The sequence below is a fragment of the Cherax quadricarinatus genome, chromosome 10 (assembly GCF_038502225.1).
Source record: "Cherax quadricarinatus isolate ZL_2023a chromosome 10, ASM3850222v1, whole genome shotgun sequence".
NCBI classification, from domain to species: Eukaryota; Metazoa; Arthropoda; class Malacostraca; order Decapoda; family Parastacidae; genus Cherax; species Cherax quadricarinatus.
The window spans coordinates 13,733,419-13,761,157 of NC_091301.1; the positions used below are offsets into that span (position 1 = coordinate 13,733,419).

Consider the following 27,739-nt stretch of genomic DNA (forward strand, 5'->3'; position numbering starts at 1 on the left):
CCGGCTAAGTGGGGTGTGAGTATTAAGACCGTTGACAAAATTTTCCCAGTCGGTTTGCCGCAGCTCTGTCATATGCTCTCTGGCAAATTAAATGTGGAAAATTACATTTATCTGGATGTAACTCATAATGTACATACCAGTAAATGATAACAAAGATAATTATTATTTATCAAAGTTACATAGACAAGTAGGAATTTGGGACACCTAGGTCGCAAAAATGTCCCCCTTCGATACCTACAACTGTCATATCCACAAGTTGCTCTGGACCTATTAATTACAAATGAAATACGCATCACCAGAAATTCTGGTAAATATATAAGTTTGTGGACTGTATATTAAAATTAAGAAATGATTATATATATACACATTTACATAACAGAAGGAGAATATATCTTAATATCACTCACCAATTTGACTGGAGATTAATGTGTATCATACTCAAAAACCTCATTCTAACCAAATTTATGAAGATAATGCTGGCCAGAATTATAACACAAATTTAGATAGCTTATCTGAGGTTCCTGGAGCTGTCCTGTCCAGTCGTCTGATATCTCAAGTTATGCAGGAATGCACATCCAACAATTTCAGCTCCTATTTGAGAGGTGTCAGCCCAATTTAACCTCTAGGGCGACGAAAATTCTTCCGATTATTCACTAACGTTTCTTGTCCAATTCAAACAACAATGGCGAGTCCCCTCTGTGCAGGCGCAGAATTTCCCATTTTTTATAACAAATTTTATTAAATACAATGTATTACACTAATTTACATAAAAAATACACTGTATTTTTTCTGGAAAATACATTATTTTCCACAGTATCATTGAAGATTGAATCAGTTCGGTTATTGCATGTAAAAACAATACCAAACACATTTTAAACATATTTGGAATCCACATATTTGAAAAGTTTGAAGTCTATCAGAAGCTTCTTAAGTTGCCACGAGTAAACCTCTGTGCTCTCTGCAGCTATAACACTACCATACTTCCCTACGAACAAGATAAATCAACGATTAAAGTCTGAAGCCGATCAAAAGAGTCGTTCTCAAGCGATCAAGTGGAAATACCAAAGGAAGAAAATGTACCCAATGAGCACAGATGAAGATCACAATAAGGTCATAGGTGATGGTGGCAGTACCACCCTATACTACACACACTGCTGGGTTATGTCATTTTACTGCGAACACGTTTCGTCCATCAGTGGCTATCAAATCACCAGTTGAATTACTCATGTCCAAAGTTGACGAAACGTCTTCATAATAAAATCTCATGAACCGCAACTGTGCCAGTATACCCTGGCTATGTATTACTACTGTTCAGTATAACAGCCGTTATTGCAACACTGAGCGTACACACAACACCTATTATTAAATTTATTAACTTGAAAGCTACATTTCTTAAAACGGAATAATGTAAACTCTTATTGCATTAACGCTTTGAACTGTACACCTTTCTGTATATACACATCCCTCTACATAATCTGTATATAAACGCTAGTTAATTTGTTAGCTTTAAGGCCTATCAACTGCACGTTGGATAGTGAACCTGAATTTCACATAAGGGCATCACAGTGTATCACTGCCATAAGCCTACCACACAAAAAAATCCACCCTCAGGACTACTTAGTTTTTAACTAATTATTTCTGTCCCTCCCTTCCTTCCTTCCTTTGAATTGACCTCATTGTATACACTGCTGTAGCTTCTTCCGTCTTGAGAAGCCCTATTTCTCAATACATATGTCAAATCGCAAGGTTGCTCACGGTCACCTACCTCCAACTTTTACGAGTTTGTCATCTAAGATTAACATTAAACATTTTATTCCCTAAAATAGGAATTAAAGCAAGCTTTCAAACACAGATATACACCTCTCGTTGATTATCCGCTGACACACACACACGGCCAGGTGAAGAGGTGGGGCCAGAAGCTGTGAATCGACCCCCGCAACCACAACTAGGTGAGTACACACACACACAGGCTCCTAGAATTTAACCCCGCCAAATGCAAAGTCATGAAGGTCGGGGAAGGGCAAAGACTGCAAACCTCACTCAAGGAAAAAGATCTTGGGGTGAGTATAATACCAAGCACATCTGAGGCGCACACCAACTAGATAACTGCTGCAGCATATGGGCGCCTGGCAAACCTAAGAATAGCGTTCCGATACCTCAGTAAGGAATCGTTCAAGATTCTGTACACCGTGTACGTCAGGCCCATGCTGGAGTATGCAGCACCAGTTTGGAACCCACACCTGGTCAAGCACGTCAAGAAATTAGAGAAAGTGAAAAGGTTTGCAACAAGACTAGTCCCAGAGCTAAGGTTAAGGGAAATCGGCCTGACGACATTGGAGGACAGGAGGGTTAGGGAAGACATGATAACGGCGTATAAAATACTACGAAGAATTGACAAGGTGGACAAAAACAGGATGTTCCAGAGATGGGACACAGAAACAAGGGGTCACAATCTGAAGTTGAAAACTCCGATGAGTCAGAGGGATGTTGGAGAGGAGTCTCCTCCTTCTTCCTCTACTGAGGAAAGTAGATGGAATCCAGGACGGGTGGCCCTGGCTTGGATACTGAGGATTATAGTGTAGTCCCAGAACCTGCAGAAATTCACAACACACCTCCCAACAATTCTCAACCAAAGGTGAATTTGTGCAAATATTATGCTTGGGGCATCTGTAAGCATGGAATATCAGGAAAAAAAAAATGGGACATGCAACTTTGAGCATCCCAAAAAATGTAGCGACCTCCTGTCTAAAGGAGTGTGTCGTTCTTCTTCCTGTACTTTCTTTCACCCAAAAATGTGTCACTCCTCGGTCCTCCAGAAGCAGTGTTACAACATCGACTGCCCTGCATACCATCTAAAAGGGACCAGGAGGCACAGACCCCACAAGACAAACAATAGTAGCTACGACAACCCAACTCCAGGTGATTTTTTAGTGGCAGGAAACGGAAAAAGAAAATGGAAGGAAATAACAAAAATAGTCCACCACCTTGGAGCCTTGTTGGACTGGAGGCGCAGCCAGTGGCCACCCATGGCCCTCCAGAATTACAACTACTGATGCCAATAACAAAATCCCCCCAACAAACACAGAATACAACCTCGTTCATATTTGCTAATATACAGGGCCTTAAGCCATCCACCAACAACAAAATACCTTTTATCAGTGGACTTCTAGAGGAGTCTAATGCAATGTTTGCAGCCTTCACAGAGACTCGCACAAAAGATCACTTTGACAGTCAAATATGGATAAGTGGTTACAACCTTTTTAGATGCGACAGAAAGAACAGGCAACAAGGGGGGGTTGGCCTGTATGTCAAAGAGTCCCTCATCTGCACGGAGTTGCTGAACACCACAAATGAGGTAGTTGAAGTTCTATCAATAAAGATCGAGAACCAAAACCTAGTCATTGTGGTTGTACATAAGCCACCAGATGCAACCTCTCAACAGTTCAAGGAACAGCTACTGAAAATTGATTACTGTTTGGAAAACCTTCCAGCTCCATCCCCAAACATCTTACTGCTTGGTGATTTCAATCTAAGGCATACAAAATGGAAGAATGTAGCAAATAATGTTATAGCTGGAACAATCCCGGAGGTAGCGCAGATGAAAGGTCACACACACATGAGCTACTACTAAGTCTCTGCAAAAAACACACATGACCTTATCTTCACAAATAATGAGGACCTGATAAGAGACATAAGAATATCAAAAACAACTAATTCCAATCACAACCTAATCGAAGTCCAGACGTACATGCATAGGGGTCCTGATCAGCAGAATGCATGTACCTGTGAAGGTGTCTTCACAAAATACAACTTCAACAACAAGAACATCAACTGGGACCAGGTAAACCATGTCCTAAACGGAACATGTTGAGAAGATGCCTTCAATGACATGGATCCAAACCAGTGCCTTGAAAGGATCAACTTCCTGGCAGCCGAAGCATGTTCTAGGCATATTCCCCTAAGAAATAAGAAGAGCAGGAGTAAACTGGAGAGAGAAAGACGCTCCCTCTACAGAAGACGACGAAGAGTCACTGAGCTCCTCAGGAGTGCTAGAATATCTGATACACGAAAGGAGGTGCTGACCAGGGAAGTGGAAACTATCGAACTTAAGTTAATGACTCTTACAGGAACCAGGAGAGACAGGAGGAGCTTAAAGCTATTAGTGAAATTGAAAGAAATTCAAAATATTTCTTTTCATATGCCAAAAACAAGGCAAATACCACATCTAGTATCGGGCCCTTACTCAGACAGGATGGGACTTACACAGATGACAACAAGGAAATGAGTGAAATATTGAAATCCCAGTACGACTCTGTGTTTAGTGAACCACTAATCGGTCTGAGGATCGACGACCCAAATGATTTCTTCATGAATGAGCCTCAAAACTCCATAAATGTATGCCAGATTTCCGACATTACCCTAACTCCGATAGATTTCGAAAAAGCCATTGACAACATGCCCATGTACTCAGCCCCGGGCCCAGACTCGTGGAACTCTGTTTTCATTAAGAACTGCAAGAAACCCCTCTCGCGTGCTCTAGGTACACTATGGAGGAGCTTGGACATGGGTAAAATTCCACAGTCACTTAAAACAACGGATATAGCCCCACTCCATAAAGGTGGCAGCAAAGCATTAGCTAAGAACTATAGACCAATAGCTCTGACGTCCCACATCATAAAAATCTTTGAAAGAGTGCTAAGAAGCAGGATTGCAAATCACCTAGATTCCCAAAATCTGCACAATCCAGGGCAACATGGGTTCAGGGCAGGTCGCTCCTGCCTCTGACAACTACTGGATCACTATGATATGGCCTTGGATGCACTGTAAGAAAATCAGAATGCAGATGTAATATACACAGACTTTGCAAAAGCATTTGACAAATGCGATCATGGCGTAATAGCCCATAAAATACGTGCTAAAGGAATAACTGGGAAAGTGGGGAGATGGATCTTCAACTTCCTAACAAATCGAACACAAAGAGTAGTGGTCAACAGAGTTAAATCGGAGGCTGCCATAGTGAAGAGCTCTTTTCCGCAAAGCACAGTACTCGCCCCATCTTATTCCTTATCCTTATATCAGACATAGACAGAGATATACATCACAGCATCGTATCATCCTTTGCGGATGATACTAGGATCTGCATGAGGCTGTCATCTGCTGAGGACGCGGTTAACATCCAAGAAGATATAAACAAAGTTTTCCAGTGGGCAACGGTAAACAATATGATGTTCAATGAGGACAAATTCCAATTACTCCGTTATGGAAAACTGGAGGAGATAATAACTAGAACAGAGTATACTACAGACTCTGGCCATACAATAGAGCGGAAAAATAATGTAAGGGACCTGGGAGTAGTAATGTCTCAGGACCTCACTTTCAAGGATCACAGAAGTGCCACGATCGCACGTGCAAAGAAAATGATAGGATGGATAATGAGAACGTTCAAAACAAGAGATGCCAAGCCAATGATGATCCTTTTCAAATCACTTGTTCTCTCTAGGCTGGAATACTGCTGTACATTAACATCTCCATTCAAAGCAGGTGAAATCGCAGATCTAGAGAGTGTACAGAGATCCTTTACTGCACGTATAAGTTCTGTCAAGCACCTTAACTACTGAGAACGCTTGGAAGCACTTGACTTGTACTCGTTGGAACGCAGGAGGGAGAGATATATCATAATCTACACTTGGAAAATCTTGGAAGGAATGGTCCCAAATCTGCACACAGAAATCACTCCCTACGAAAGTAAAAGACTGGGCAGGCGATGCAAAATTCCCCCAATAAAAAGCAGGGGCGCCATTGGTACACTAAGGGAAAACACCATAAGTGTCCGGGGCCCAAGACTGCTCAACAGCTTCCCATCAAGCATTAGGGGAATTGCCAATAAACCCCTGGCTGCCTTCAAGAGAGAGCTGGACTGATATCTAAAGTCAGGGCCTGATCAGCCGGGCTGTGGATCGTACGTTGGACTGCGTGCGGCCAGCTGTAACAGCCTAGTTGATCAGGCCCTGATCCATCGGGAGGCCTGGTCATGGACCGGGCCGCGGGGGCGTTGATCCCCGGAATAACCTCCAGGTAAGTGGGAGAGCCTAGAAAGTGACGTAGTGGAGGCAGGAACCCGTGTTGTTTTAACCCGCCTTATGGTGCTATGGTGAGCGAAAATTCACGACGCTCTAACCCTTTGGATCATACAATCCATACAGTGGGTTAGAGCGCCGTGAATTTTCGCTCACCATGAGGCGGGCTAAAATAACAGTGTTGTTATTGATTAAATACCACTTGTTCGTGGTTACAATATATATATATATATATATATATATATATATATATATATATATATATATATATATATATATATATATATATATATATATATATATATATATATATATTACTTCTACTTACACTTAGGTCACACTACTCATACATGTACACGTTTATTTATACACACTCATCTGAGTTTTCTTTGATTTTATCTTAATAGTTCTTGGTCTTATTACTTTTCCTTTTATATCCATGGGGAAGTGGAATAAGAATCTTTCCTCCGTAAGCCATGCGTGTTGTAAAAGTCAACTAAAATGCCGGGAACAATGGGCTAGTAACCCCTTTTCCTGTAAAGATTACTAAAAAGAATAAGAAGAAGAAAATTGTCAAAGTGGGAAGTCTGAATGTGCGTGGATGTTGTGCAAATGATAAGAAAGAGATGATTGTGGATGTTATGAATGAGAAGAAACTGGATGTCCTGGCTTTAAGTGAAACAAAGCTGAAGGGGGTGGGAGAGTTTCAATGGAGAGGAATAAATGGGATTAGGTCAGGGGTTTCAAATAGAGTTAGAGCTAAAGAAGGAGTAGCAATAATGTTGAAGGATAAGCTATGGCAGGAAAAGAGGGACTACAAATGCATAAGTTCAAGGATTATGTGGAGTAAAATAAAGATTGGATGTGAAAAGTGGGTTATAGTAAGCGTGTATGCACCTGGAGAAGAGAGAAGTGTAGAGGAGAGAGAGAGATTCTGGGAAATGTTGAGTGAATGCGTGGGGAGTTTTGAATCAAGTGTGAGAGTAATGGTGGTTGGGGATTTCAATGCTAAAGTGGGTAAAAATGTTATGGAGGGAGTAGTAGGTAAATTTGGGGTGCCAGGGGTAAATGTAAATGGGGAGCCTTTAATTGAGCTATGTGTAGAAAGAAATTTGGTAATAAGTAATACATATTTTATGAAAAAGAGGATAAATAAATATACAAGGTATGATGTAGCACGTAATGAAAGTAGTTTGTTAGATTATGTATTGGTGGATAAAAGGTTGATGGGTAGGCTCCAGGATGTACATGTTTATAGAGGGGCAACTGATATATCAGATCATTATTTAGTTGTAGCTACAGTTAGAGTAAGAGGTAGATGGGAAAAGAGGAAGGTGGCAACAACAAGTATGAGGGAGGTGAAAGTGTATAAACTAAGGGAGGAGGAAGTTCGGGCGAGATATAAGCGACTATTGGCAGAAAGGTGGGCTAGTGCAAAGATGAGTAGTGGGGGGGTTGAAGAGGGTTGGAATAGTTTTAAAAATGCAGTATGAGAATGTGGGGCAGAAGTTTGTGGTTATAGGAGGGTGGGGGCAGGAGGAAAGAGGAGTGATTGGTGGAATGATGAAGTAAAGGGTGTGATAAAAGAGAAAAAGGTAGCTTACGAGAGGTTTTTACGAAGCAGAAGTGTTTTAAGAAGAGCAGAGTATATGGAGAGTAAAAGAAAGGTGAAGAGAGTGGTGAGAGAGTGCAAAAGGAGAGCAGATGAAAGAGTGGGAGAGGCACTGTCAAGAAATTTTAATGAAAATAAGAAAAAATTTTGGAGTGAGTTAAACAAGTTAAGAAAGCCTAGGGAAAGTATGGATTTGTCCGTTAAAAACAGAGTAGGGGAGTTAGTAGATGGGGAGAGGGAGGTATTAGGTAGATGGCGAGAATATTTTGAGGAACTTTTAAATGTTGAGGAAGAAAGGGAGGCGGTAATTTCATGCACTGGCCAGGGAGGTATACCATCTTTTAGGAGTGAAGAAGAGCAGAATGTAAGTGTGGTGGAGGTACGTGAGGCATTACGTAGAATGAAAGGGGGTAAAGCAGCTGGAACTGATGGGATCATGACAGAAATGTTAAAAGCAGGGGGGGATATAGTGTTGGAGTGGTTGGTACTTTTGTTTAATAAATGTATGAAAGAGGGGAAGGTACCTAGGGATTGGCGGAGAGCATGTATAGTCCCTTTATATAAAGGGAAAGGGGACAAAAGAGATTGTAAAAATTATAGAGGAATAAGTTTACTGAGTATACCAGGAAAAGTATACGGTAGGGTTATAATTGAAAGAATTAGAGGTAAGACAGAATGTAGAATTGCGGATGAGCAAGGAGGCTTCAGAGTGGGTAGGGGATGTGTAGATCAAGTGTTTACATTGAAGCATATATGTGAACAGTATTTAGATAAAGGTAGGGAAGTTTTTATTGCATTTATGGATTTAGAAAAGGCATATGATAGAGTGGATAGAGGAGCAATGTGGCAGTTGTTGCAAGTTTATGGAATAGGTGGTAAGTTACTAAATGCTGTAAAGAGCTTTTATGAGGATAGTGAGGCTCAGGTTAGGGTGTGTAGAAGAGAGGGAGAATACTTCCCGGTAAAAGTAGGTCTTAGACAGGGATGTGTAATGTCACCATGGTTGTTTAATATATTTATAGATGGGGTTGTAAAAGAAGTAAATGCTACGGTGTTCGGGAGAGGGGTGGGATTAAATTATGGGGAATCAAATTCAAAATGGGAATTGACACAGTTACTTTTTGCTGATGATACTGTGCTTATGGGAGATTCTAAAGAAAAATTGCAAAGGTTAGTGGATGAGTTTGAGAATGTGTGTAAAGGTAGAAAGTTGAAAGTGAACATAGAAAAGAGTAAGGTGATGAGGGTATCAAATTATTTAGATAAAGAAAAATTGGATATCAAATTGGGGAGGAGGAGTATGGAAGAAGTGAATGTTTTCAGATACTTGGGAGTTGACGTGTCGGCGGATAGATTTATGAAGGATGAGGTTAATCATAGAATTGATGAGGGAAAAAAGGTGAGTGGTGCGTTGAGGTATATGTGGAGTCAAAAAACGTTATCTATGGAGGCAAAGAAGGGAATGTATGAAAGTATAGTAGTACCAACACTCTTATATGGATGTGAAGCTTGGGTGGTAAATGCAGCAGCGAGGAGACGGTTGGAGGCAGTGGAGATGTCCTGTCTAAGGGCAATGTGTGGTGTAAATATTATGCAGAAAATTCGGAGTGTGGAAATTAGGAGAAGGTGTGGAGTTAATAAAAGCATTAGTCAGAGGGCAGAAGAGGGGTTGTTGAGGTGGTTTGGTCATTTAGAGAGAATGGATCAAAGTAGAATGACATGGAAAGCATATAAATCTATAGGGGAAGGAAAGAGGGGTAGGGGTCGTCCTCGAAAGGGTTGGAAAGAGGGGGTAAAGGAGGTTTTGTGGGCGAGGGGCTTGGACTTCCAGCAAGCGTGCATGAGCGTGTTAGATAGGAGTGAATGGAGACGAATGATACTTGGGACCTGACGATCTGTTGGAGTGTGAGCAGGGTAATATTTAGTGAAGGGATTCAGGGAAACCGGTTATTTTCATATAGTCGGACTTGAGTCCTGGAAATGGGAAGTACAATGCCTGCACTTTAAAGGAGTGGTTTGGGATATTGGCAGTTTGGAGGGATATGTTGTGTATCTTTATACGTATATGCTTCTAAACTGTTGTATTCTGAGCACCTCTGCAAAAGCAGTGATAATGTGTGAGTGTGGTGAAAGTGTTGAATGATGATGAAAGTATTTTCTTTTTGGGGATTTTCTTTCTTTTTTTTGAGTCACCCTCCCTCGGTGGGAGACGACCGACTTGTTGAAAAAAAAAATATATTAACACTGGCCGATTCCCACCAAGGCAGGGTGGCCCGAAAAAGAAAAACTTTCACCATCATTCACTCCATCACTGTCTTGCCAGAAGGGTGCTTTACACTACAGTTTTTAAACTGCAACATTAACACCCCTCCTTCAGAGTGCAGGCACTGTACTTCCCATCTCCAGGACTCAAGTCCGGCCTGCCGGTTTCCCTGAACCCCTTCATAAATGTTACTTTGCTCACACTCCAGCTCTTGCACCCAACATCTTGCTCCTGGGGGATTTCAACTTAAGGCACCTAAAATGGAGGAATATAGCAAATAATATTGTTGCAGTAATAACACCAGGAGGCAGCTCTGATGAAAACTCACACTCACACGAGCTTTTAAATCTCTGCACAAAATTCAATTTAAACCAGCAAATAATAGAGCCTACTAGACTGGAGAATACACTAGACCTCATCTTCACTAACAATGATGATCTGATAAGAAATGTGACCATATCAAAAACAATATACTCAGATCACAACATAATTGAGGTTAAGACATGTATGCGTGGAGCCCCAGACCGACATAATGAGACTAGTCACGAGGGAGCATTCACCAAATTCAACTTCAATAACAAAAACATAAAGTGGGACCAAGTAAACCAAGTCCTAACCGATATAAGCTGGGAAGATATACTAAGCAACACAGACCCCAACTTATGCCTAGAACAGATTAACTCGGTGGCACTCGATGTATGCACAAGGCTTATTTCCTCTAAGAAAAAGGAGGAGTAGATGTAAAATAGAAAGAGACAGGCGCTCCCTTTACAGGCGACGGAAAAGAATAACAGAGCGGCTAAAAGAGGTCAATATATCTGAAATGCGTAGGAAGACACTGGTCAGAGAAATAGCAAGCATCGAACTTAAGCTAAAAGAATCCATTAGGAGTCAGGAATCGCGGGAAGAACTAAAAGCCATAAATGAAATCGAAAGAAACCCAAAGTATTTCTTCTCCTATGCCAAATCAAAATCGAGAACAACGTCCAGTATTGGGCCCCTACTTAAACAAGATGGGTCCTACACAGATGACAGCAAGGAAATGAGTGAACTACTCAAGTCCCAATATGACTCAGTTTTTAGCAAGCCGCTAACCAGACTGAGAGTCGAAGATCAAAATGATTTTTTTATGAGAGCCACAAAATTTGATTAACACAAGCCTATCCGATGTTATCCTGACGCCAAATGACTTCGAACAGGCGATAAATGACATGCCCATGCACTCTGCCCCAGGGCCAGACTCATGGAACTCTGTGTTCATCAAGAACTGCAAGAAGCCCCTATCACGAGCCTTTTCCATCCTATGGAGAGGGAGCATGGACACGGGGGTCGTCCCACAGTTACTAAAAACAACAGACATAGCCCCACTCCACAAAGGGGGCAGTAAAGCAACAGCAAAGAACTACAGACCAATAGCACTAACATCCCATATCATAAAAATCTTTGAAAGGGTCCTAAGAAGCAAGATCACCACCCATCTAGAAACCCATCAGTTACACAACCCAGGGCAACATGGGTTTAGAACAGGTCGCTCCTGTCTGTCTCAACTATCGGATCACTACGACAAGGTCCTAAATGCACTAGAAGACAAAAAGAATGCAGATGTAATATATACAGACTTTGCAAAAGCCTTCGACAAGTGTGACCATGGCGTAATAGCGCACAAAATGCGTGCTAAAGGAATAACAGGAAAAGTCGGTCGATGGATCTATAATTTCCTCACTAACAGAACACAGAGAGTAGTCGTCAACAGAGTAAAGTCCGAGGCAGCTACGGTGAAAAGCTCTGTTCCACAAGGCACAGTACTCGCTCCCATCTTGTTCCTCATCCTCATATCCGACATAGACAAGGATGTCAGCCACAGCACCGTGTCTTCCTTTGCAGATGACACCCGAATCTGCATGACAGTGTCTTCCATTGCAGACACTGCAAGGCTCCAGGCGGACATCAACCAAATCTTTCAGTGGGCTGCAGAAAACAATATGAAGTTCAACGATGAGAAATTTCAATTACTCAGATATGGTAAACATGAGGAAATTAAATCTTCATCAGAGTACAAAACAAATTCTGGCCACAAAATAGAGCGAAACACCAACGTCAAAGACCTGGGAGTGATTATGTCGGAGGATCTCACCTTCAAGGACCATAACATTGTATCAATCGCATCTGCTAGAAAAATGACAGGATGGATAATGAGAACCTTCAAAACTAGGGAGGCCAAGCCCATGATGAAACTCTTCAGGTCACTTGTTCTATCTAGGCTGGAATATTGCTGCACACTAACAGCACCTTTCAAGGCATGTGAAATTGCCGACCTAGAAAATGTACAGAGAACTTTCACGGCGCGCATAACGGAGATAAAACACCTCAATTACTGGGAGCGCTTGAGGTTCCTAAACCTGTATTCCCTGGAACGCAGGAGGGAGAGATACATGATTATACACACCTGGAAAATCCTAGAGGGACTAGTACCGAACTTGCACACGAAAATCACTCTCTACGAAAGCAAAGGACTTGGCAGACGATGCACCATCCCCCCAATGAAAAGCAGGGCTGTCACTAGCACGTTAAGAGACCATACAATAAGTGTCAGGGGCCCGAGACTGTTCAACTGCCTCCCAGCACACATAAGGGGGATTACCAACAGACCCCTGGCAGTCTTCAAGCTAGCACTGGACAAGCACCTAAAGTCAGTTCCTGATCAGCCGGGCTGTGGCTCGTACGTTGGTTTGCGTGCACCCAGCAGCAACAGCCTGGTTGATCAGGCTCTAATCCACCAGGAGGCCTGGTCACAGACCGGGCCGCGGGGGCGTTGACCCCCGGAACTCTCTCCAAGTAAACTCCAACAGCACGTCAAGTATTAAAAACCATTTGTCTGCATTCACTCCTATCAAACACGCTCACGCATGCCTGCTGGAAGTCCAAGCCCCTCGCACACAAAACCTCCTTTACCCCCTCCCTCCAACCTTTCCTAGGCCAACCCCTACCCCGCCTTCCTTCCACTACAGACTGATACACTCTTGAAGTCATTCTGTTTCGCTCCATTCTCTCTACATGTCCGAACCACCTCAACAACCCTTCCTCAGCCCTCTGGACAACAGTTTTGGTAATCCCCCACCTCCTCCTAACTTCCAAACTACGAATTCTCTGCATTATATTCACACCACACATTGCCCTCAGACATGACATCTCCACTGCCTCCAACCTTCTCCTCGCTGCAACATTCATCACCCATGCTTCACACCCATATAAGAGCGTTGGTAAAACTATACTCTCATACATTCCCCTCTTTGTCTCCAAGGACAAAGTTCTTTGTCTCCAAGGACAAAGTTCTTTGTCTCCACAAACTCCTAAGTGCACCACTCACCCTTTTCCCCTCATCAATTCTATGATTCACCTCATCTTTCATAGACCCATCCGCTGACACGTCAACTCCCAAATATCTGAATACATTCAGCTCCTCCATACTCTCTCCCTCCAATCTGATATCCAATCTTTCATCACCAAATCTTTTTGTTATCCTCATAACCTTACTCTTTCCTGTATTCACTTTTAATTTTCTTCTTTTGCATACCCTACCAAATTCATCCACCAATCTCTGCAACTTCACTTCAGAATCTCCCAAGAGCACAGTGTCATCAGCAAAGAGCAACTGTGACAACTCCCACTTTATGTGTGATTCTTTATCTTTTAACTCCACGCCTCTTGCCAAGACCCTCGCATTTACTTCTCTTACAACCCCATCTATAAATATATTAAACAACCACGGTGACATCACACATCCTTGTCTAAGGCCTACTTTTACTGGGAAATAATTTCCCTCTTTCCTACATACTCTAACTTGAGCCTCACTATCCTCGTAAAAACTCTTCACTGCTTTCACTAACCTACCTCCTACACCATGCACACACACCTATATATATATATATATATATATATATATATATATATATATATATATATATATATATATATATATATATATATATATATATATATATATATAGTGTGCGGAATAGGAAAAATTGGTCATTTAGCAAGAACTCATTTAAAATTAAGTCCTTTCTAAAAATTTCTCTTATACGTTTAAAGATATATATTTTTAATTTATGTTAATGTAAAAATTTACAATTTTGTATCCTAATCCAACTATATATATTTTAAATAATTTTGCAATAATTTAATAATAAACAAACACAATGAAATTTTTTTTTTGTTAGGTTCAGAATGATTTTTGCGAAATTACCGCATACACAAATTTTCGCTTGCCTTATTCGGCAAGAACAGCGTTGCTATTTAAGCCAAAATAGCAAGTTTTACCTATTCGGCACGATAATATGTACATATGCACACCTCTAGGTATATAACCTTGCTCCTCAGTATACACACTGAGAAGTATACTTATGTGATATAGGCTACAAGTATGTATTAAAGTTTACAAATTAAAATAAAAATAGACGCAGCATGTTAATTACTAAATTGTTAACAATAAATCTGTAAAATTTTGACACCAGCATCTAACACTTATTTCCACAGAAAAGGGTGAGTGATGAGAAGTCAGTCACGAGGAACCTGCTCAACTTGTTCCAGAGCATCGTAAGTAATAGTTAACTACCATATTTTGCCTTCCCTATTGAAAATTTTATGAATAAAACGCATGAGCATCACCTGGGTATCTTTACCAAAGAGACGTTACGCCAACCAATCTCAGCATCAATTCAATAAAGAATAAAAGGACACAATACCGTGACCGGAATCCACAAATAACACGCACATAGAGTGAAACTTGTGTCTAGTTAATGGTCCAACTCAGACCGAAACGCCGTCATAAGTTTCATTCTCCTATGTGCGTGTTGTGTTTCAGTTTAATACAAAGAACGTGCTATATGACGTCAAGAGGTGATTTGAGTCCCTTAGGCTTGATAGGTGGTCAGTCGATCAGCCTTGATAAATCTACAGAAGTGCTAGGATGGAAACTAACTGTGGTATATATACTCTTGATAGTTGGGGTAAAGCAGTTGAAGACGGCATCACAGGTGGGCAGAGTACGCTAGAGGAAGTCACGCTAAGTATGCATGACCGAAACGTTTCCTTAATTAAAATATTCAAGTGTTGTACGTGTTAATTACTAACGAGTAATGATACATTAAAAGGGGTGCGGCAGAGGGGGGTAGGAAGGAGCTGAACGTTTTAAGGGGGAATGAATTAAGATTGTGCGGAAGAGGCGTTTATCTAGAGTCGTAAAAGGAATAGGATATTTTAAATTAGTTTAAGTGAGACTCTCAGAGAAAGAAAGAAGAGAAATAGAACAAAGGAGAAAGAGAGAGAGCTCTAAGTAAATGTTAAGGGAATTTTATGCCATGTGAGAACAATTGTAGTGAGACTCGAATGGTACAGGAGACACTGTTGAAGGTAGCGTAGTAAGAAAGTTTGAAATTGATAGTGTAACTGATTGAAACTAGCCTTGATCAACAAAATGGTTGTAACTAGGACCATATTTTTTTTAAAGGGGTGGACCGGTGGGGCAGCGGAGGGCCTCGGTCAGATGACCAAAAGCTCCAACGGCGGGTCATTATCTGGTTAAGACCCGCGTCAGGAAACACTTGTCCTGTTTCCTGATGGCCTTTACTTAACCTAACCTTTCCTTGATCACTAGGCGACCCGGGATCACCAAAGACCCAGGAGCTGTAACCTGACACTCAACAGGTCCAGGAACAGGAGTGTCGATCAGCACCCTTATGAATTATTTATGCAGCCAGCCCCTGTAGTTTAATACTCTCAAAGAAGTTGGCAAACAAATTCTCAGTCCAACCATGGCATCACGAACAGCAACCCACTAACATCAACCCACCAAAACACTAGCAGTTGCCCACCACAACCCCCTCGTTAAGACTGCCTCTCTTTAAAAAAGCCTGAAAAGGGTACTTATAAAAAAAACAGGTAAAATTAAATTGACACTTTTTTATATTCTGAGTAATAAGATACAAAAACTATCTTAGTTTAAAACTTAAATGCATTATAAATTACTGTATTACATTATAGCAGCACAGCAAGGAAAATAACTGATCTAGTAATGTAAAAACAAATACTAACTTCAAAATCACTAACACTTTCCAAAGTTGGCATCCTAACACAAATAACGGGAACTTGGCTTTGATCAGATATATCATATTTGAAGTGTATTTACTATTCAGAGCAACTACACCTCCGAACAAGCACAATCACACCCAGTAGCCCACTGCTCACTCGTCACACATTAGACTTTAACCTCAACACACCAAACACCCTTACCATAGAAGCGAAATTGCATATATTGTCACCCTGTGCACAAGATCACGAGCAAGTATGTACCAGTTAGTGAACTGGAATGCGCTAATAGACATCCGCTGATATGACATTCTCCACAACCCAGCCATAACATTAAGCTATACAAACTACAAGCCTAACAACCAGCCATAACCTCATATTCCACAAACCACTAAAACACGGCCCACCACACATATCTATAGGCCTACCAGCTAAAAAAAAAACCTACTTCACCTGCAGATCACCTTGCTAAGCACTCGAAACATGAGACGCCGGTGCCTGATCATATTCTTCGCATGGTTCGTAGTTAGCTTGGTCTACTATGGCCTCACCTTCAACGGGGCCAACATAAACGCCTCGATCTACCTCCTCATCTTCTTCTCAGGCCTCGTCGAGCTTCCCTCCTACTGCCTCGTCTGCTGGACACTGCAGAAGTGAGTTCTGCCACCCCGTCCGGCAGTTGTATCATGTTAGGTACAGTTTTTTTCACACTGTTGCCCCCTTAGCTACGCTATTTTTCAGGGGGTCGGACAGAGCCTATGGAATAGAAAGTTACCAAGGTTTGATTTAATTAATGGGTATACAGTAGCTAATGCACAGTGTTAAAAGTGATCTCACTTATTAATTAAAGTCATTAAAATTGTAAGTTTTACAATATCATATCGTCATATCTCTCTGACTTTATATATCGTATCTCTTAAAGGTTTGGTCGACGTGTCAACCTGTGTACTCTGTTCGTCATCTGTGGGGCTGCCTGCCTCCTAATCCTAGCAGTACCCAAAGGTAAGGCTGTGAAGGTAATCGGAGATGAAACTTTGAAGGTAATCAAAGGTTAGGCTGTGAAGGTAATCAAAGGTTAGGCTGTGAAGGTAATCAAAGGTTAGGTTGTGGAGGTAATCAAAGGTTAGGCTGTGAAGGTAATCAAAGGTTAGGTTGTGAAGGTAATCAAAGGTTAGGCTGTGAAGGTAATCAAAGGTTAGGCTGTGAAGGTAATCCAAGGTTAGGCTGTGAAGGTAATCAAAGGTTAGGTTGTGAAGGTAATCAAAGGTTAGGTTGTGAAGGTAATCAAAGGTTAGGCTGTGAAGGTAATCAAAGGTTAGGCTGTGAAGGTAATCAAAGGTTAGGTTGTGAAGGTAATCAAAGGTTAGCTTGTGAAGGTAATCAAAGGTTAGCTTGTGAAGGTAATCCAAGGTTAGGCTGTGAAGGTAATCAAAGGTTAGCTTGTGAAGGTAATCAAAGGTTAGGTTGTGAAGGTAATCAAAGGTTAGCTTGTGAAGGTAATCAAAGGTTAAGCTGTGAAGGTAATCCAAGGTTAGGCTGTGAAGGTAATCAAAGGTTAGGTTGTGAAGGTAATCAAAGGTTAGGCTGTGAAGGTAATCCAAGGGTAGGCTGTGAAGGTAATCAAAGGCTAGGCTGTGAAGGTAATAAGAATAAGTCACACTGCTGTAGATAGAATTATTCCCTACTAACAGGTAACTTGAAAAATAAAAAAATATACTAGATGTTGGTCCGTCATCTACTATTATGGAGTTTTGAGATCTCACAATTATCCAGAGAATTGTGATACGTCGTCGATTTTGCATTTTCAGTTTGAGGGTTAACTAAATATATATGTAAACTTTCTAATTATACATCTAAACACGTAAATTATACTCGCAAACTTGTAAAAATGTACGCGTAAACTCGTAAATTATACACGTAAACTTGTGAAATATACATGTAAACTTTTAAAATGAGCTACAGTTGTGTTAATAAGACTGAAAGTCGTAAAGTATTGATTTTAAGTGGGCTGACAGTTTTAAGAATTTTTAAGTCACTTGCATTAAAACAATGGTTATGTATAACTATGTATGTAAACGAGTGCTCTCACCCCCCGCGGCCGCCATCTTATGAAGTTTGTTGTCAAAGACGTAGACATTTAATCGCTCTGTTAATTAGAAATAAAATATCTGGTGAATTAGCAGCACTTAGCAAATTTTCCCAAATGTTTATCTCGCAGCACAGGCTTCTATAGCCGAATACAAGAGATTAATAATCCTGGAGAGAGTAGAAGTGGGGAGGTATAAACTTTAAGGTGATCAGTCCCACGGCCTTGATAGAAAGTGGTCAGTTTGGCTTGGTGAACTGTGTTGTTCAGCAAGTATCTACCCAGTTGAGTCTAATAACTATTTTATTAACTGGGAAGGTTCCATTATAGATATTTATTATCATTATACTCAAAGAAGCGCTAAACCTACAATGCCAATTAACAACCTCAGTCTACACAGATTAACAACCTCAGTCAACACGTATTAGAAGCCTCATGTTGATCTACCCACCTGTTCTACAGACATGGTCTGGCTCAACATGACTCTGGCCACGGCTGGTAAGTTCTTTAACTCCGCGGCCTTTGCCGTGGCTTACATCTACTCGGCCGAGCTGGTGCCCACCGGCGTCAGGAACATCTCCGTGGGCACCTCATCCATGTGTGCCAGGATTGGCTCTATCCTGGCACCTTTCATTGTCGACCTCCTGGTGAGTCTCCGTCCTGCTGCTGTTGTGGATTGTTACTGTTGTGGTATCATAGCGAAACTCTAAAATTGTGTTTTTGGGTCATTAAGCCCCATGCCACGACACATTTTATTGAAGTGTGCTTTATTATTATTATTAAATTATTATTATTATTATTAAGGGGGAAGCGCTAAATATTATTTTCAAAAAGCACTGAACCTATGTGACACAGCACTTAATTGTAATTATTATTGAGATTTTATGCATTAATTGAAACAAATTTCACAATTGTTTTAAGTAGTAAATTTAATTAAACCTCAGAAAATCCAGTAAGTCCAGCAATGTGACTTACTTCCACTGGGATCCCTGTAGTACGCAATAAGAGAGATTTATTTTTATACAGTAACGTTTATTTTACGCGGTTGATAAATTAGACACATGTGCAACACTTGGGTATCTTCATTGAGGAAACGTTTCGCCACACAGTGGCTTCATCAGTCCATACAAAGGAGAACGTTGAAGAACAAGAGGAGTTTGAGGTCATTAATCCCTCAGCCTTGAGTCAATGTCGTCAGTCCATCAATCTTGATAAGAATACAGCATATGTGCGAAGAAATAGTTTATATACCGTAGGCAGGAGAGGTGCAGCAGTCGTAGGTGGTATCATATTTGTATTACATTCTTTTCAAGATTGATGGACTGACCACATCGACTCAAGGTTGAGGGACTGATTACCTCAAACTTCCTGTTCTTCAACGCTCTCCTTTGTATGGACTGATGAAGCCACTGTGTGACGAAACGTTTCCTCAATTAAGATACCCAAGTGTTGCACATGTGTCTAATTTATCAACTTGTCAGTTCTCTGAACCATTCTTCTACATTTTACGCAGTAACATATATCTTACGCAGTAACAGATTTATCGTAGATTTATTTTGTGCAGTAACATAGATTTATTTTACGCAGTAAGATTTATTGTTAACATCTACTGTGTAACAGAATGTGTTTGAGGCCTCGCCACCTACTGTGTAATTTAAGGCGTTTGAGGCCTCGCCACCTACTGTGTAATTTTAAGGTGTTTGAGGCCTGGCCACCTACTGTGGGCACTGCAAGATTAGTTTTTCTCCTTGCACCATACTGGATTTGATTTCTCACCCTGACAAACACTGCAGCAGCATGAAAATAAATGGTATAAAATACCGACACTATGGGGAATCCCGCCTACCAGTGAATTTGCCCTCGTCTGCTTCACCTGACGTTACTATATAAGCGCCAGGATTCTTTCTTCTGCTTCAGAATCTCCACGACTATGGTGCTGTTCGCACCTACTCCTAGGTTGAGGGACTGATTACCTCATCTTCTGTACATAGTTCTACTGTCTTCAAGTTATGTCCTAGAATTTGTATTGATAAAGCCACTGGATGGCGAAACGTCTACAATAAAGATACCCAGATGTTGCACGTGTGTCTTACTCTCATCTTGTCGGTATTATATACCATTCGTACACAACAAACAGATCTACCTGGGGTGGAAGGTACCGGAGTATTTATAGTCAGAATGTTGAGGTCAGGTGGAGAATGCTGCATCTGAGGATCCACTGGGTGGGGTTATAGAGTCTTGGGTAGCTTGGCAGGGGTATTGGACAAGTTGCGAGTAGACCTTCTACAGTGTTCTATGTTCTTATGTGGGATAGCGATGAAGAAGTTTCTTGGCAAGTGGTTCAGCTATGTTATAGAAGCCATTGTTCTGGTTGAAATTGTTGGTTATAGAGATAAGCGATGATTCCAGGATTCTTCGGTATTGAGTGTTGTCTTCTGTGGCGATAAGTCTTGAGTTGATTAAATGGTTGTGTGAATTGCGATGTTGTACACGGGCATTCCTTGTATCGTCAATCCTGCTTGCGTATTGGTGTTCTGAAATACGTGTTTGGAGGTCTCTTGATGTTTCGCCCACGTATAATTTGTTGCAGTCATTACAAGGGTTATGTATAACCCTGCAGAGGATGGAAGCTTGTCCTGTCTACTACTGGTGATGTCCTTGATGGTCGTGGTTGTGGAGATAGATACTTGGAATGATGTATTGGAAAAGATGTTGGAAACATGTTTGGCAATGGAGTTGGTGGGGAGGACTATGTATCTCTTCTCGGCAGTGTCTTCTCTGGGTGTGTTGAAGATGTTTAATGCCCGTCGTCTGCAGTCTCTGATGAAGTGACGAGGATAGTGGAGTTTAGAAAATACTTGTTCAATTATAGTGCATTCTTCCTCAAGGAACTCATTGCTGCAGATTCTGAGTGCGCGCAGGAAGAAGCCTATAATTACACCACGTTTAGTTTTGGTGTCGTGGTGAGAGTAGAAGTGGAGAAGATCGTTTTGGTTGGTTGGTTTTCGATAGACTTTAAAACGAAGTTCATGGTCAGTTTTGCAGAGAAGAACATCAAGGAAAGGAAGAGTGTTGTTGACTTCTTCTTCAAGTGTGAACTGGATTGAGGGCTCGACCTGGTTGAGCTTGTCTTGGAGAGCTTGAACTTTGAAGCGCCTGGGAGTTATGAGGAGAATGTCGTCAACATAACGGAGCCAGGTGACAGTCGAAGGAATAATGGTGGAGAAACGCTCGGCTTCCAGATGTTCGCCAGGACGGCACTGAGTGGCGAGCCCATGGGTAGACCAAAAGTCTGTTGAAAGAGGTGATTTTCGAAAGAGAAACACGTAAAGCCGACACATAATTGATCAAGTATTTTCTAAACTCCACTATCCTCGTCACTTCATCAGAGACTGCAGACGACGGGCATTAAACATCTTCAACACACCCAGAGAAGACACTGCCGAGAAGAGATACATAGTCCTCCCCACCAACTCCATTGCCAAACATGTTTCCAACATCTTTTCCAATACATCATTCCAAGTATCTATCTCCACAACCACGACCATCAAGGACATCACCAGTAGTAGACAGGACAAGCTTCCATCCTCTGCAGGGGTATACATAATCCCTTGTAATGACTGCAACAAATTATACGTGGGGGAAACATCAAGAGACCTCCAAACACGTATTTCAGAACACCAATACGCAAGCAGGATTGACGATACAAGGAATGCCCGTGTACAACATCGCAATTCACACAACCATTTAATCAACTCAAGACTTGTCGCCACGGAAGACAACACTCAATACCGAAGAATCCTGGAATCATCGCTTTTCTCTATAACCAACAATTTCAACCAGAACAATGGCTTCTATAACATAGCTGAACCACTTGCCAAGAAACTTCTTCATCGCTATCCCACATAAGAACATAGAACACTGTAGAAGGTCTACTCGCAACTTGTCCAATACCCCTGCCAAGCTACCCAAGACTCTATAACCCCACCCAGTGGATCCTCAGATGCAGCATTCTCCACCTGACCTCAACATTCTGACTATAAATACTCCGGTACCTTCCACCCCAGGTAGATCTGTTTGTGACTTGAAAAAGCCCACTGCGTGGGCGAAACGTTGTCAATAAAGGATCACATTAAACTGCATATGTGTTTATGTTTCCATACTGCAGCAGCATATTCTAGACACCTGTCGTCATCAATTTTGTATACATGGTTGAGCTTCAATTGCTTTACTCTTGTCATTCATCCTGGCCTACATGTTCTCTTGAACCAGCTGCACTGTCACTTTCACCTTCGTATTGTGGGTAATTTGTAGACTGTGCTTATTTTTTGTTAGGTCAGAGCACCATGAAGAATAAGACTACCTGATGTTGTATAAGAGCTAGACGTAAGGTTGTGTGCCTCGGTAGGTTGGTACTGTGTCTAAAGAACAACTTCAACCTGCATTTTTTTTGTTACAACGTTTATACAACTTCACCTGACATGCATTGTTCAAAGGATATTCACTGATATTTCAGTGAAGTCACTGTTGTGATGGGTTCTTCCTTACTATTAATATTATCGACCAATTTCAGTTCACCTCCTGAAGCAAACAGTATAACTTCTGTGTTCCCTGAGTGAAGCAACGGTTTGTTATCTGTGAATCATTTTCTGTAACATTCTACTTCCAGTCATAATACTTTAGGTAGACTCTGTGGGTCCTTATCTGATATAGGTAGACTCTGTGGGTCCTTATCTGATACTACGAGAATATTGTCTTCCTTATACAACAGTAGTTTTAACTAAACACTAATGGGCTTGTCACTTTTAAAACACAGTAACATAGTCGCTATTGGCAAGATGGTGCTTGAGGGTCCTTAACTGTCAGTTGCTCGGGTATCAGTGCTCATCCACTTAGCTGTTCCCATTATGCCTTACATGGCAAGACATTAATAGAATTATAGCATCTTCCGCTCCCTTTACACCTGCCATTTTTTACTCCTATTTTCACTCGATTGCTTTCCCCTCGCCTGCTTTCACTCTCCTAACTTGCCTAGCCTGTGTACACCCATTATTCTATATGCAGGTGTTACTTTTCACCTCAGAGCCAAGTGATAGTCAATGATCGCAGACATCATGGGGTAGAAATGTGAAGAGCATGAAGTTAACTCAAACTGGTCTTACAGGTACCTTCTTATATCGTTGTTTTTCTTTGGTTCAGAAGACATGTTAAGTTTTCTCATCTATTTGAACTCAGTAGGAAAAGCTTGACTGTGAGAGCAACTTGTCTCATGATTAGTGGAGAGAGGATCGAGTTTCCAGTGCACGTTGCTCTGGATGATCCTCGCTTGTTAAGAGTGCTTCACATCAATATACAGAGAATAAAGTCATAATAACGTAGGTGGAACAGTTCATCACAAACCCGCACTTCGGAGAGAAACCTTATAACAATGTTTCGGTCCCTCCTGGACCAATGTCAAGTCATTAATCAGTGACAGTGGTCCAGGACGGACCTAAACGTCGTCATAAAGTTCTCGTAAGTGCGGGTTTTTAGTGAAGAATTGTACTAATACTCTTGCTGTAGAAAATTTTCCATGTGAGTGTTTCTCAAACCTGTATGCGTAACTCTGGTATTTCCCAACAGGGTGAGCTTCACTACACGGCACCCTCCACGGTATTCGGTCTGTTCTCCATATTCGCTGGTCTCCTCGCTCTCCTGTTACCCGAAACAAGCAAGCATAGACTACCGGAGACCGTGGCGGAAGTGGAGGCCTTGCCCAGGTAAAGTCCAGGAAGCCGTGCCATACCCTGCTGGAAGATCCCACTCTCTGGAACTCCACTTCGAGTGCTGGTAAAGTTTCATTCGTGAGAGACCTTAAATACGAGTGTAATCTTGGCACATTCAGGATAAGATAACACCGAGGTGTCATGAAAGGTCGAAACAAAAATGAAAGTATGTAGATAATCAATAACGACCACATCGTATGGAACGCATTATGAAAAAGGTGGTTACTGATATTGGTTGCTTGCGCAAGCATGACTGGATGGTTAAGACATGTGCAGCACATTGGTAATTTTATTACTCAGACGTTCCGCCGCTCATCAAGCTATTTGTTTGTGAATTATAGAAATTGTTATCATTGTAGTATAAACAGGACATCAGGAATGAATGTCATGACTTTAGACTTTGATATTGTTGGCCTCTGCTGAAATATGTACATGTGTGCTTTGCTGCTGATACAAACTTTGTATTGCTCGACCAAAACTCATTGAGATTCAGCAATATAGTTAACGACAAACTAAGAAAAATTACATTTCGACGATTGACAACAAACTAACACTTCATGTTGATCTTTTATATAATTTTTTATATAATTTTTAAGGCAATAAATCATGTCCCCAAAATGTTAGAATTAATGAAACCGAAATAGGTAAAGAGGAGGAGGGGAAAATTCCTAGGCCTAACAGTGGACAAAAAAATGAAATTTAATGCTCACACCAACACATAAAAAAGTATAAAAGATTGTAGTGATACTCTGTGAAGTTCGTTATTATATTCCGTAATCTACACTACAAAAGATGATACTTCTCCATCAGCTACCCATACCTCAACCATGAGGCTTGTGGCGGTGTCTCCTGGTGAGCAACACACCTCGTACTGATCATGTTCCAGCACAAGGCAACTATCACAACCCTCACCAACTCTTATGACAACACATTGTGCTCTTATTCAAGTCCTAAAAACCTTCTTAATATAAATGCCTTTCATACTTTCTACCCTTCACAACTTTATAAAACACTGCATGCATATATATATATATATATATATATATATATATATATATATATATATATATATATATATATATATATATATATATATATATATATATATATATATATATATATATATATATATATATATATATATATATATATATATATATATATATATATATATATATATATATATATATATATATATATATATATATATATATATATATATATATATATATATATATATATATATATATATATATATATATATTTGGTTAATTTGCCTGGAGCTTCTTCCGGAGGTCACCGTCAAAGTGGTTTCGTCCCTGACTAGGCCTCCTGTTTGCTGGCCTGATCGATTTAGCTGTTAAGTGCCTGCAGTCCAACGTATGCGCCACAACTCGGCTGATCAGGAACTGTTTAGAGAGAGAGAGAGACTGGTTCCTGGCTGGTGTTTCCCCAAAGAATCTGCTCTGTCCTTCCCTCCAAGGAGCCTTAATTAATCTGAGGAAGTTGAGTCACTCTCCCATCTCTTCCTTGGATGGTTTACCAGGTTTTGTATGATTCTTGTGGGTTTACCCCTCATGGAAGGTTCCTTGATGTTGGTGAAGGGCTCTTGATTTAGGGAATTGGATCTGTGCTCCAGTTCCCCGAATTAAGCCTGAATGCCTTCCACATCCCCCCCAGGCGCTGTATAATCCTACGGGTTTAGCTCTTCCCCTTGATTATAATAATAATAATAATAATAATAAACTTGTGGGTTTAGCTCTTCCTTATTCATATATTACTATAACCAGGCCTTCCACTACTACTACTATTACAACTACTACTACTACTACTACTACTACTACTACTACTACTACTACTACTACTACTACTACTACTACTACTACTACTACTTCTACCACTGCTACCACCACTACTACTGCTACTTACCATTGTAGTAATTAATAAATAATGATAAGTCATCATCGTCATCTGTGCCTTGCGAGGCTAAACTCAACTAAGCCCAGCCTCCTGCACCTGCTGACCAGGAAAATGCGGTGGACTCTCTAAAGGAAAGTATACTTCGGCCTCTGCCAGTAACTCGTTACTTACCTCTTTATTACGTTTTTTGTGGTTATAGTATCGCAGTTACCCTCATGGAGGGGTCACTTCTGCCTCATTATCGCAATTATTTTTTGAACTCTCTAATAGTTATCGCTGACTATGGCTTCTGTACCTCCTGATACGCGAAAATTGTTACGTAGAAGTGTGTATCTATGGGTATATATTCACCGAGAGGTGTGTATCTCACTGTATACATAGAGGTGTGTATCAGTGTATATACAGTGATTGGTATGTATCAGTGTATATATACTGAGAGGTGTGTATGTCAGTGTATATATACTGAGAGGTATGTATCTCAGTGTATATACACTGAGAGGTGTGTATCTCAGTATATACACTGAGAGGTGTGTATCTCAGTGCATATACACTGAGAGGTGTGTATCTCAGTGTATATATACTGAGAGGTGTGTATCTCAGTGTATATACACTGAGAGGTGTGTATCTCAGTGTATATACACTGAGAGGTGTGTATCTCAGTGTATATACACTGAGATGTGTGTATCTTAGTGTATGTACACAGAGGTGTGTATCTCAGTGTATATACACCGAGAGGTGTGTATCTCAGTGTATATACACCGAGAGGTGTGTATCTCAGTGTATATACACTGAGAGGTGTGTATCTCAGTGTATATACACCGAGAGGTGTGTATCTCAGTATATACACTGAGAGGTATCAGTGTGTATACACAGAGGTATCAGTGTATATACACTGAGAGGTATGTATCCGTGTATATATACTCCGAGAGGTGTGTATATACACCGAGAGGTGTGTATCTCAGTGTATATACACTGAGAGGTTTGTATCTCCGTGTATATACACTGAGAGGTTTGTATCTCAGTGTATATACACTGAGAGGTTTGTATCTCAGTGTATATACACTGAAAGGTTTGCATCTCAGTGTATATACACTGAGAGGTTTGTATCTCAGTGTATATAGACAGAGGTTTGTATCTCAGTGTATATACACTGAGAGGTGTGTATCTCAGTGTATATACACTGAGATGTGTGTATCTCAGTGTATATACACCGAGAGGTGTGTATCTCAGTGTATATACACTGAGAGGTTTGTATCTGTGTATATACACAGAGGTTTGTATCTGTGTATATACACTGAGAGGTTTGTATGTGTATATACACTGAGAGGTTTGCAACTGTGTATATACACTGAGAGGTTTGTATCTGTGTATATACACTGAGAGGTTTGTATCTGTGTATATACAGAGAGGTTTGTATCTGTGTATATACACTGAGAGGTTTGTATCTGTGTATATACACTGAGAGGTTTGTATCTGTGTATATACACTGAGAGGTTTGTATCTGTGTATATACACTGAAGGTGAATAGCTCTCAGCGTATTTACACTTAATTAATTTTAATCGCTATTTTTGTGAGTGAACCATCCTTGACGGGGGTAGGGACAGGTGACTTGTAGGAGACAGGAGTAGGAGACAGGGGTTGACAGGAGTAGGAGACAGAGGTTGACAGGAGTAGGAGACAGGGGTTGACAGGAGTAGGAGACAGGGGTTGACAGGGGTAGGAGAGAGGATTAAAATCTTAAGGTAAAAGCCATCATAGGTTATTGTATCACATGTGTGTGTGTACTCACCTGTTTGTGGTTGCAGGGGTCGATTCACAGCTCTTGGTGTGTGTAAGTATATTGCGAGAAAGTGACAGAAAATGAGATGGGAGAGAGAAATGACTTTCCATTGTGTTACGAGGGTTGTGGAAGCCTTAGGCTGTCTGCT

The 27,739-nt window shown here is 40.9% G+C and overlaps 1 protein-coding gene across 3 annotated transcripts in view; it reads left to right on the top strand.

Moving 5' to 3' along the window:
• Window positions 1-24,508, top strand: part of LOC128687962 (organic cation transporter protein) — a 123,214-nt gene extending 98,706 nt beyond the window's left edge. For all 3 annotated transcript variants that reach the window (XM_070083639.1, XM_070083640.1, XM_053775604.2), the window contains 5 exons: window positions 14,489-14,548; window positions 16,499-16,692; window positions 16,962-17,041; window positions 18,588-18,772; window positions 23,748-24,508. In XM_070083639.1, the coding sequence (XP_069939740.1) occupies window positions 14,489-14,548; window positions 16,499-16,692; window positions 16,962-17,041; window positions 18,588-18,772; window positions 23,748-23,888 (660 nt within the window). In that variant the 3' untranslated portion in view covers window positions 23,889-24,508. The remainder of the gene's footprint in view (window positions 1-14,488; window positions 14,549-16,498; window positions 16,693-16,961; window positions 17,042-18,587; window positions 18,773-23,747) is intronic.
• Window positions 24,509-27,739: the final 3,231 nt, after the last annotated feature.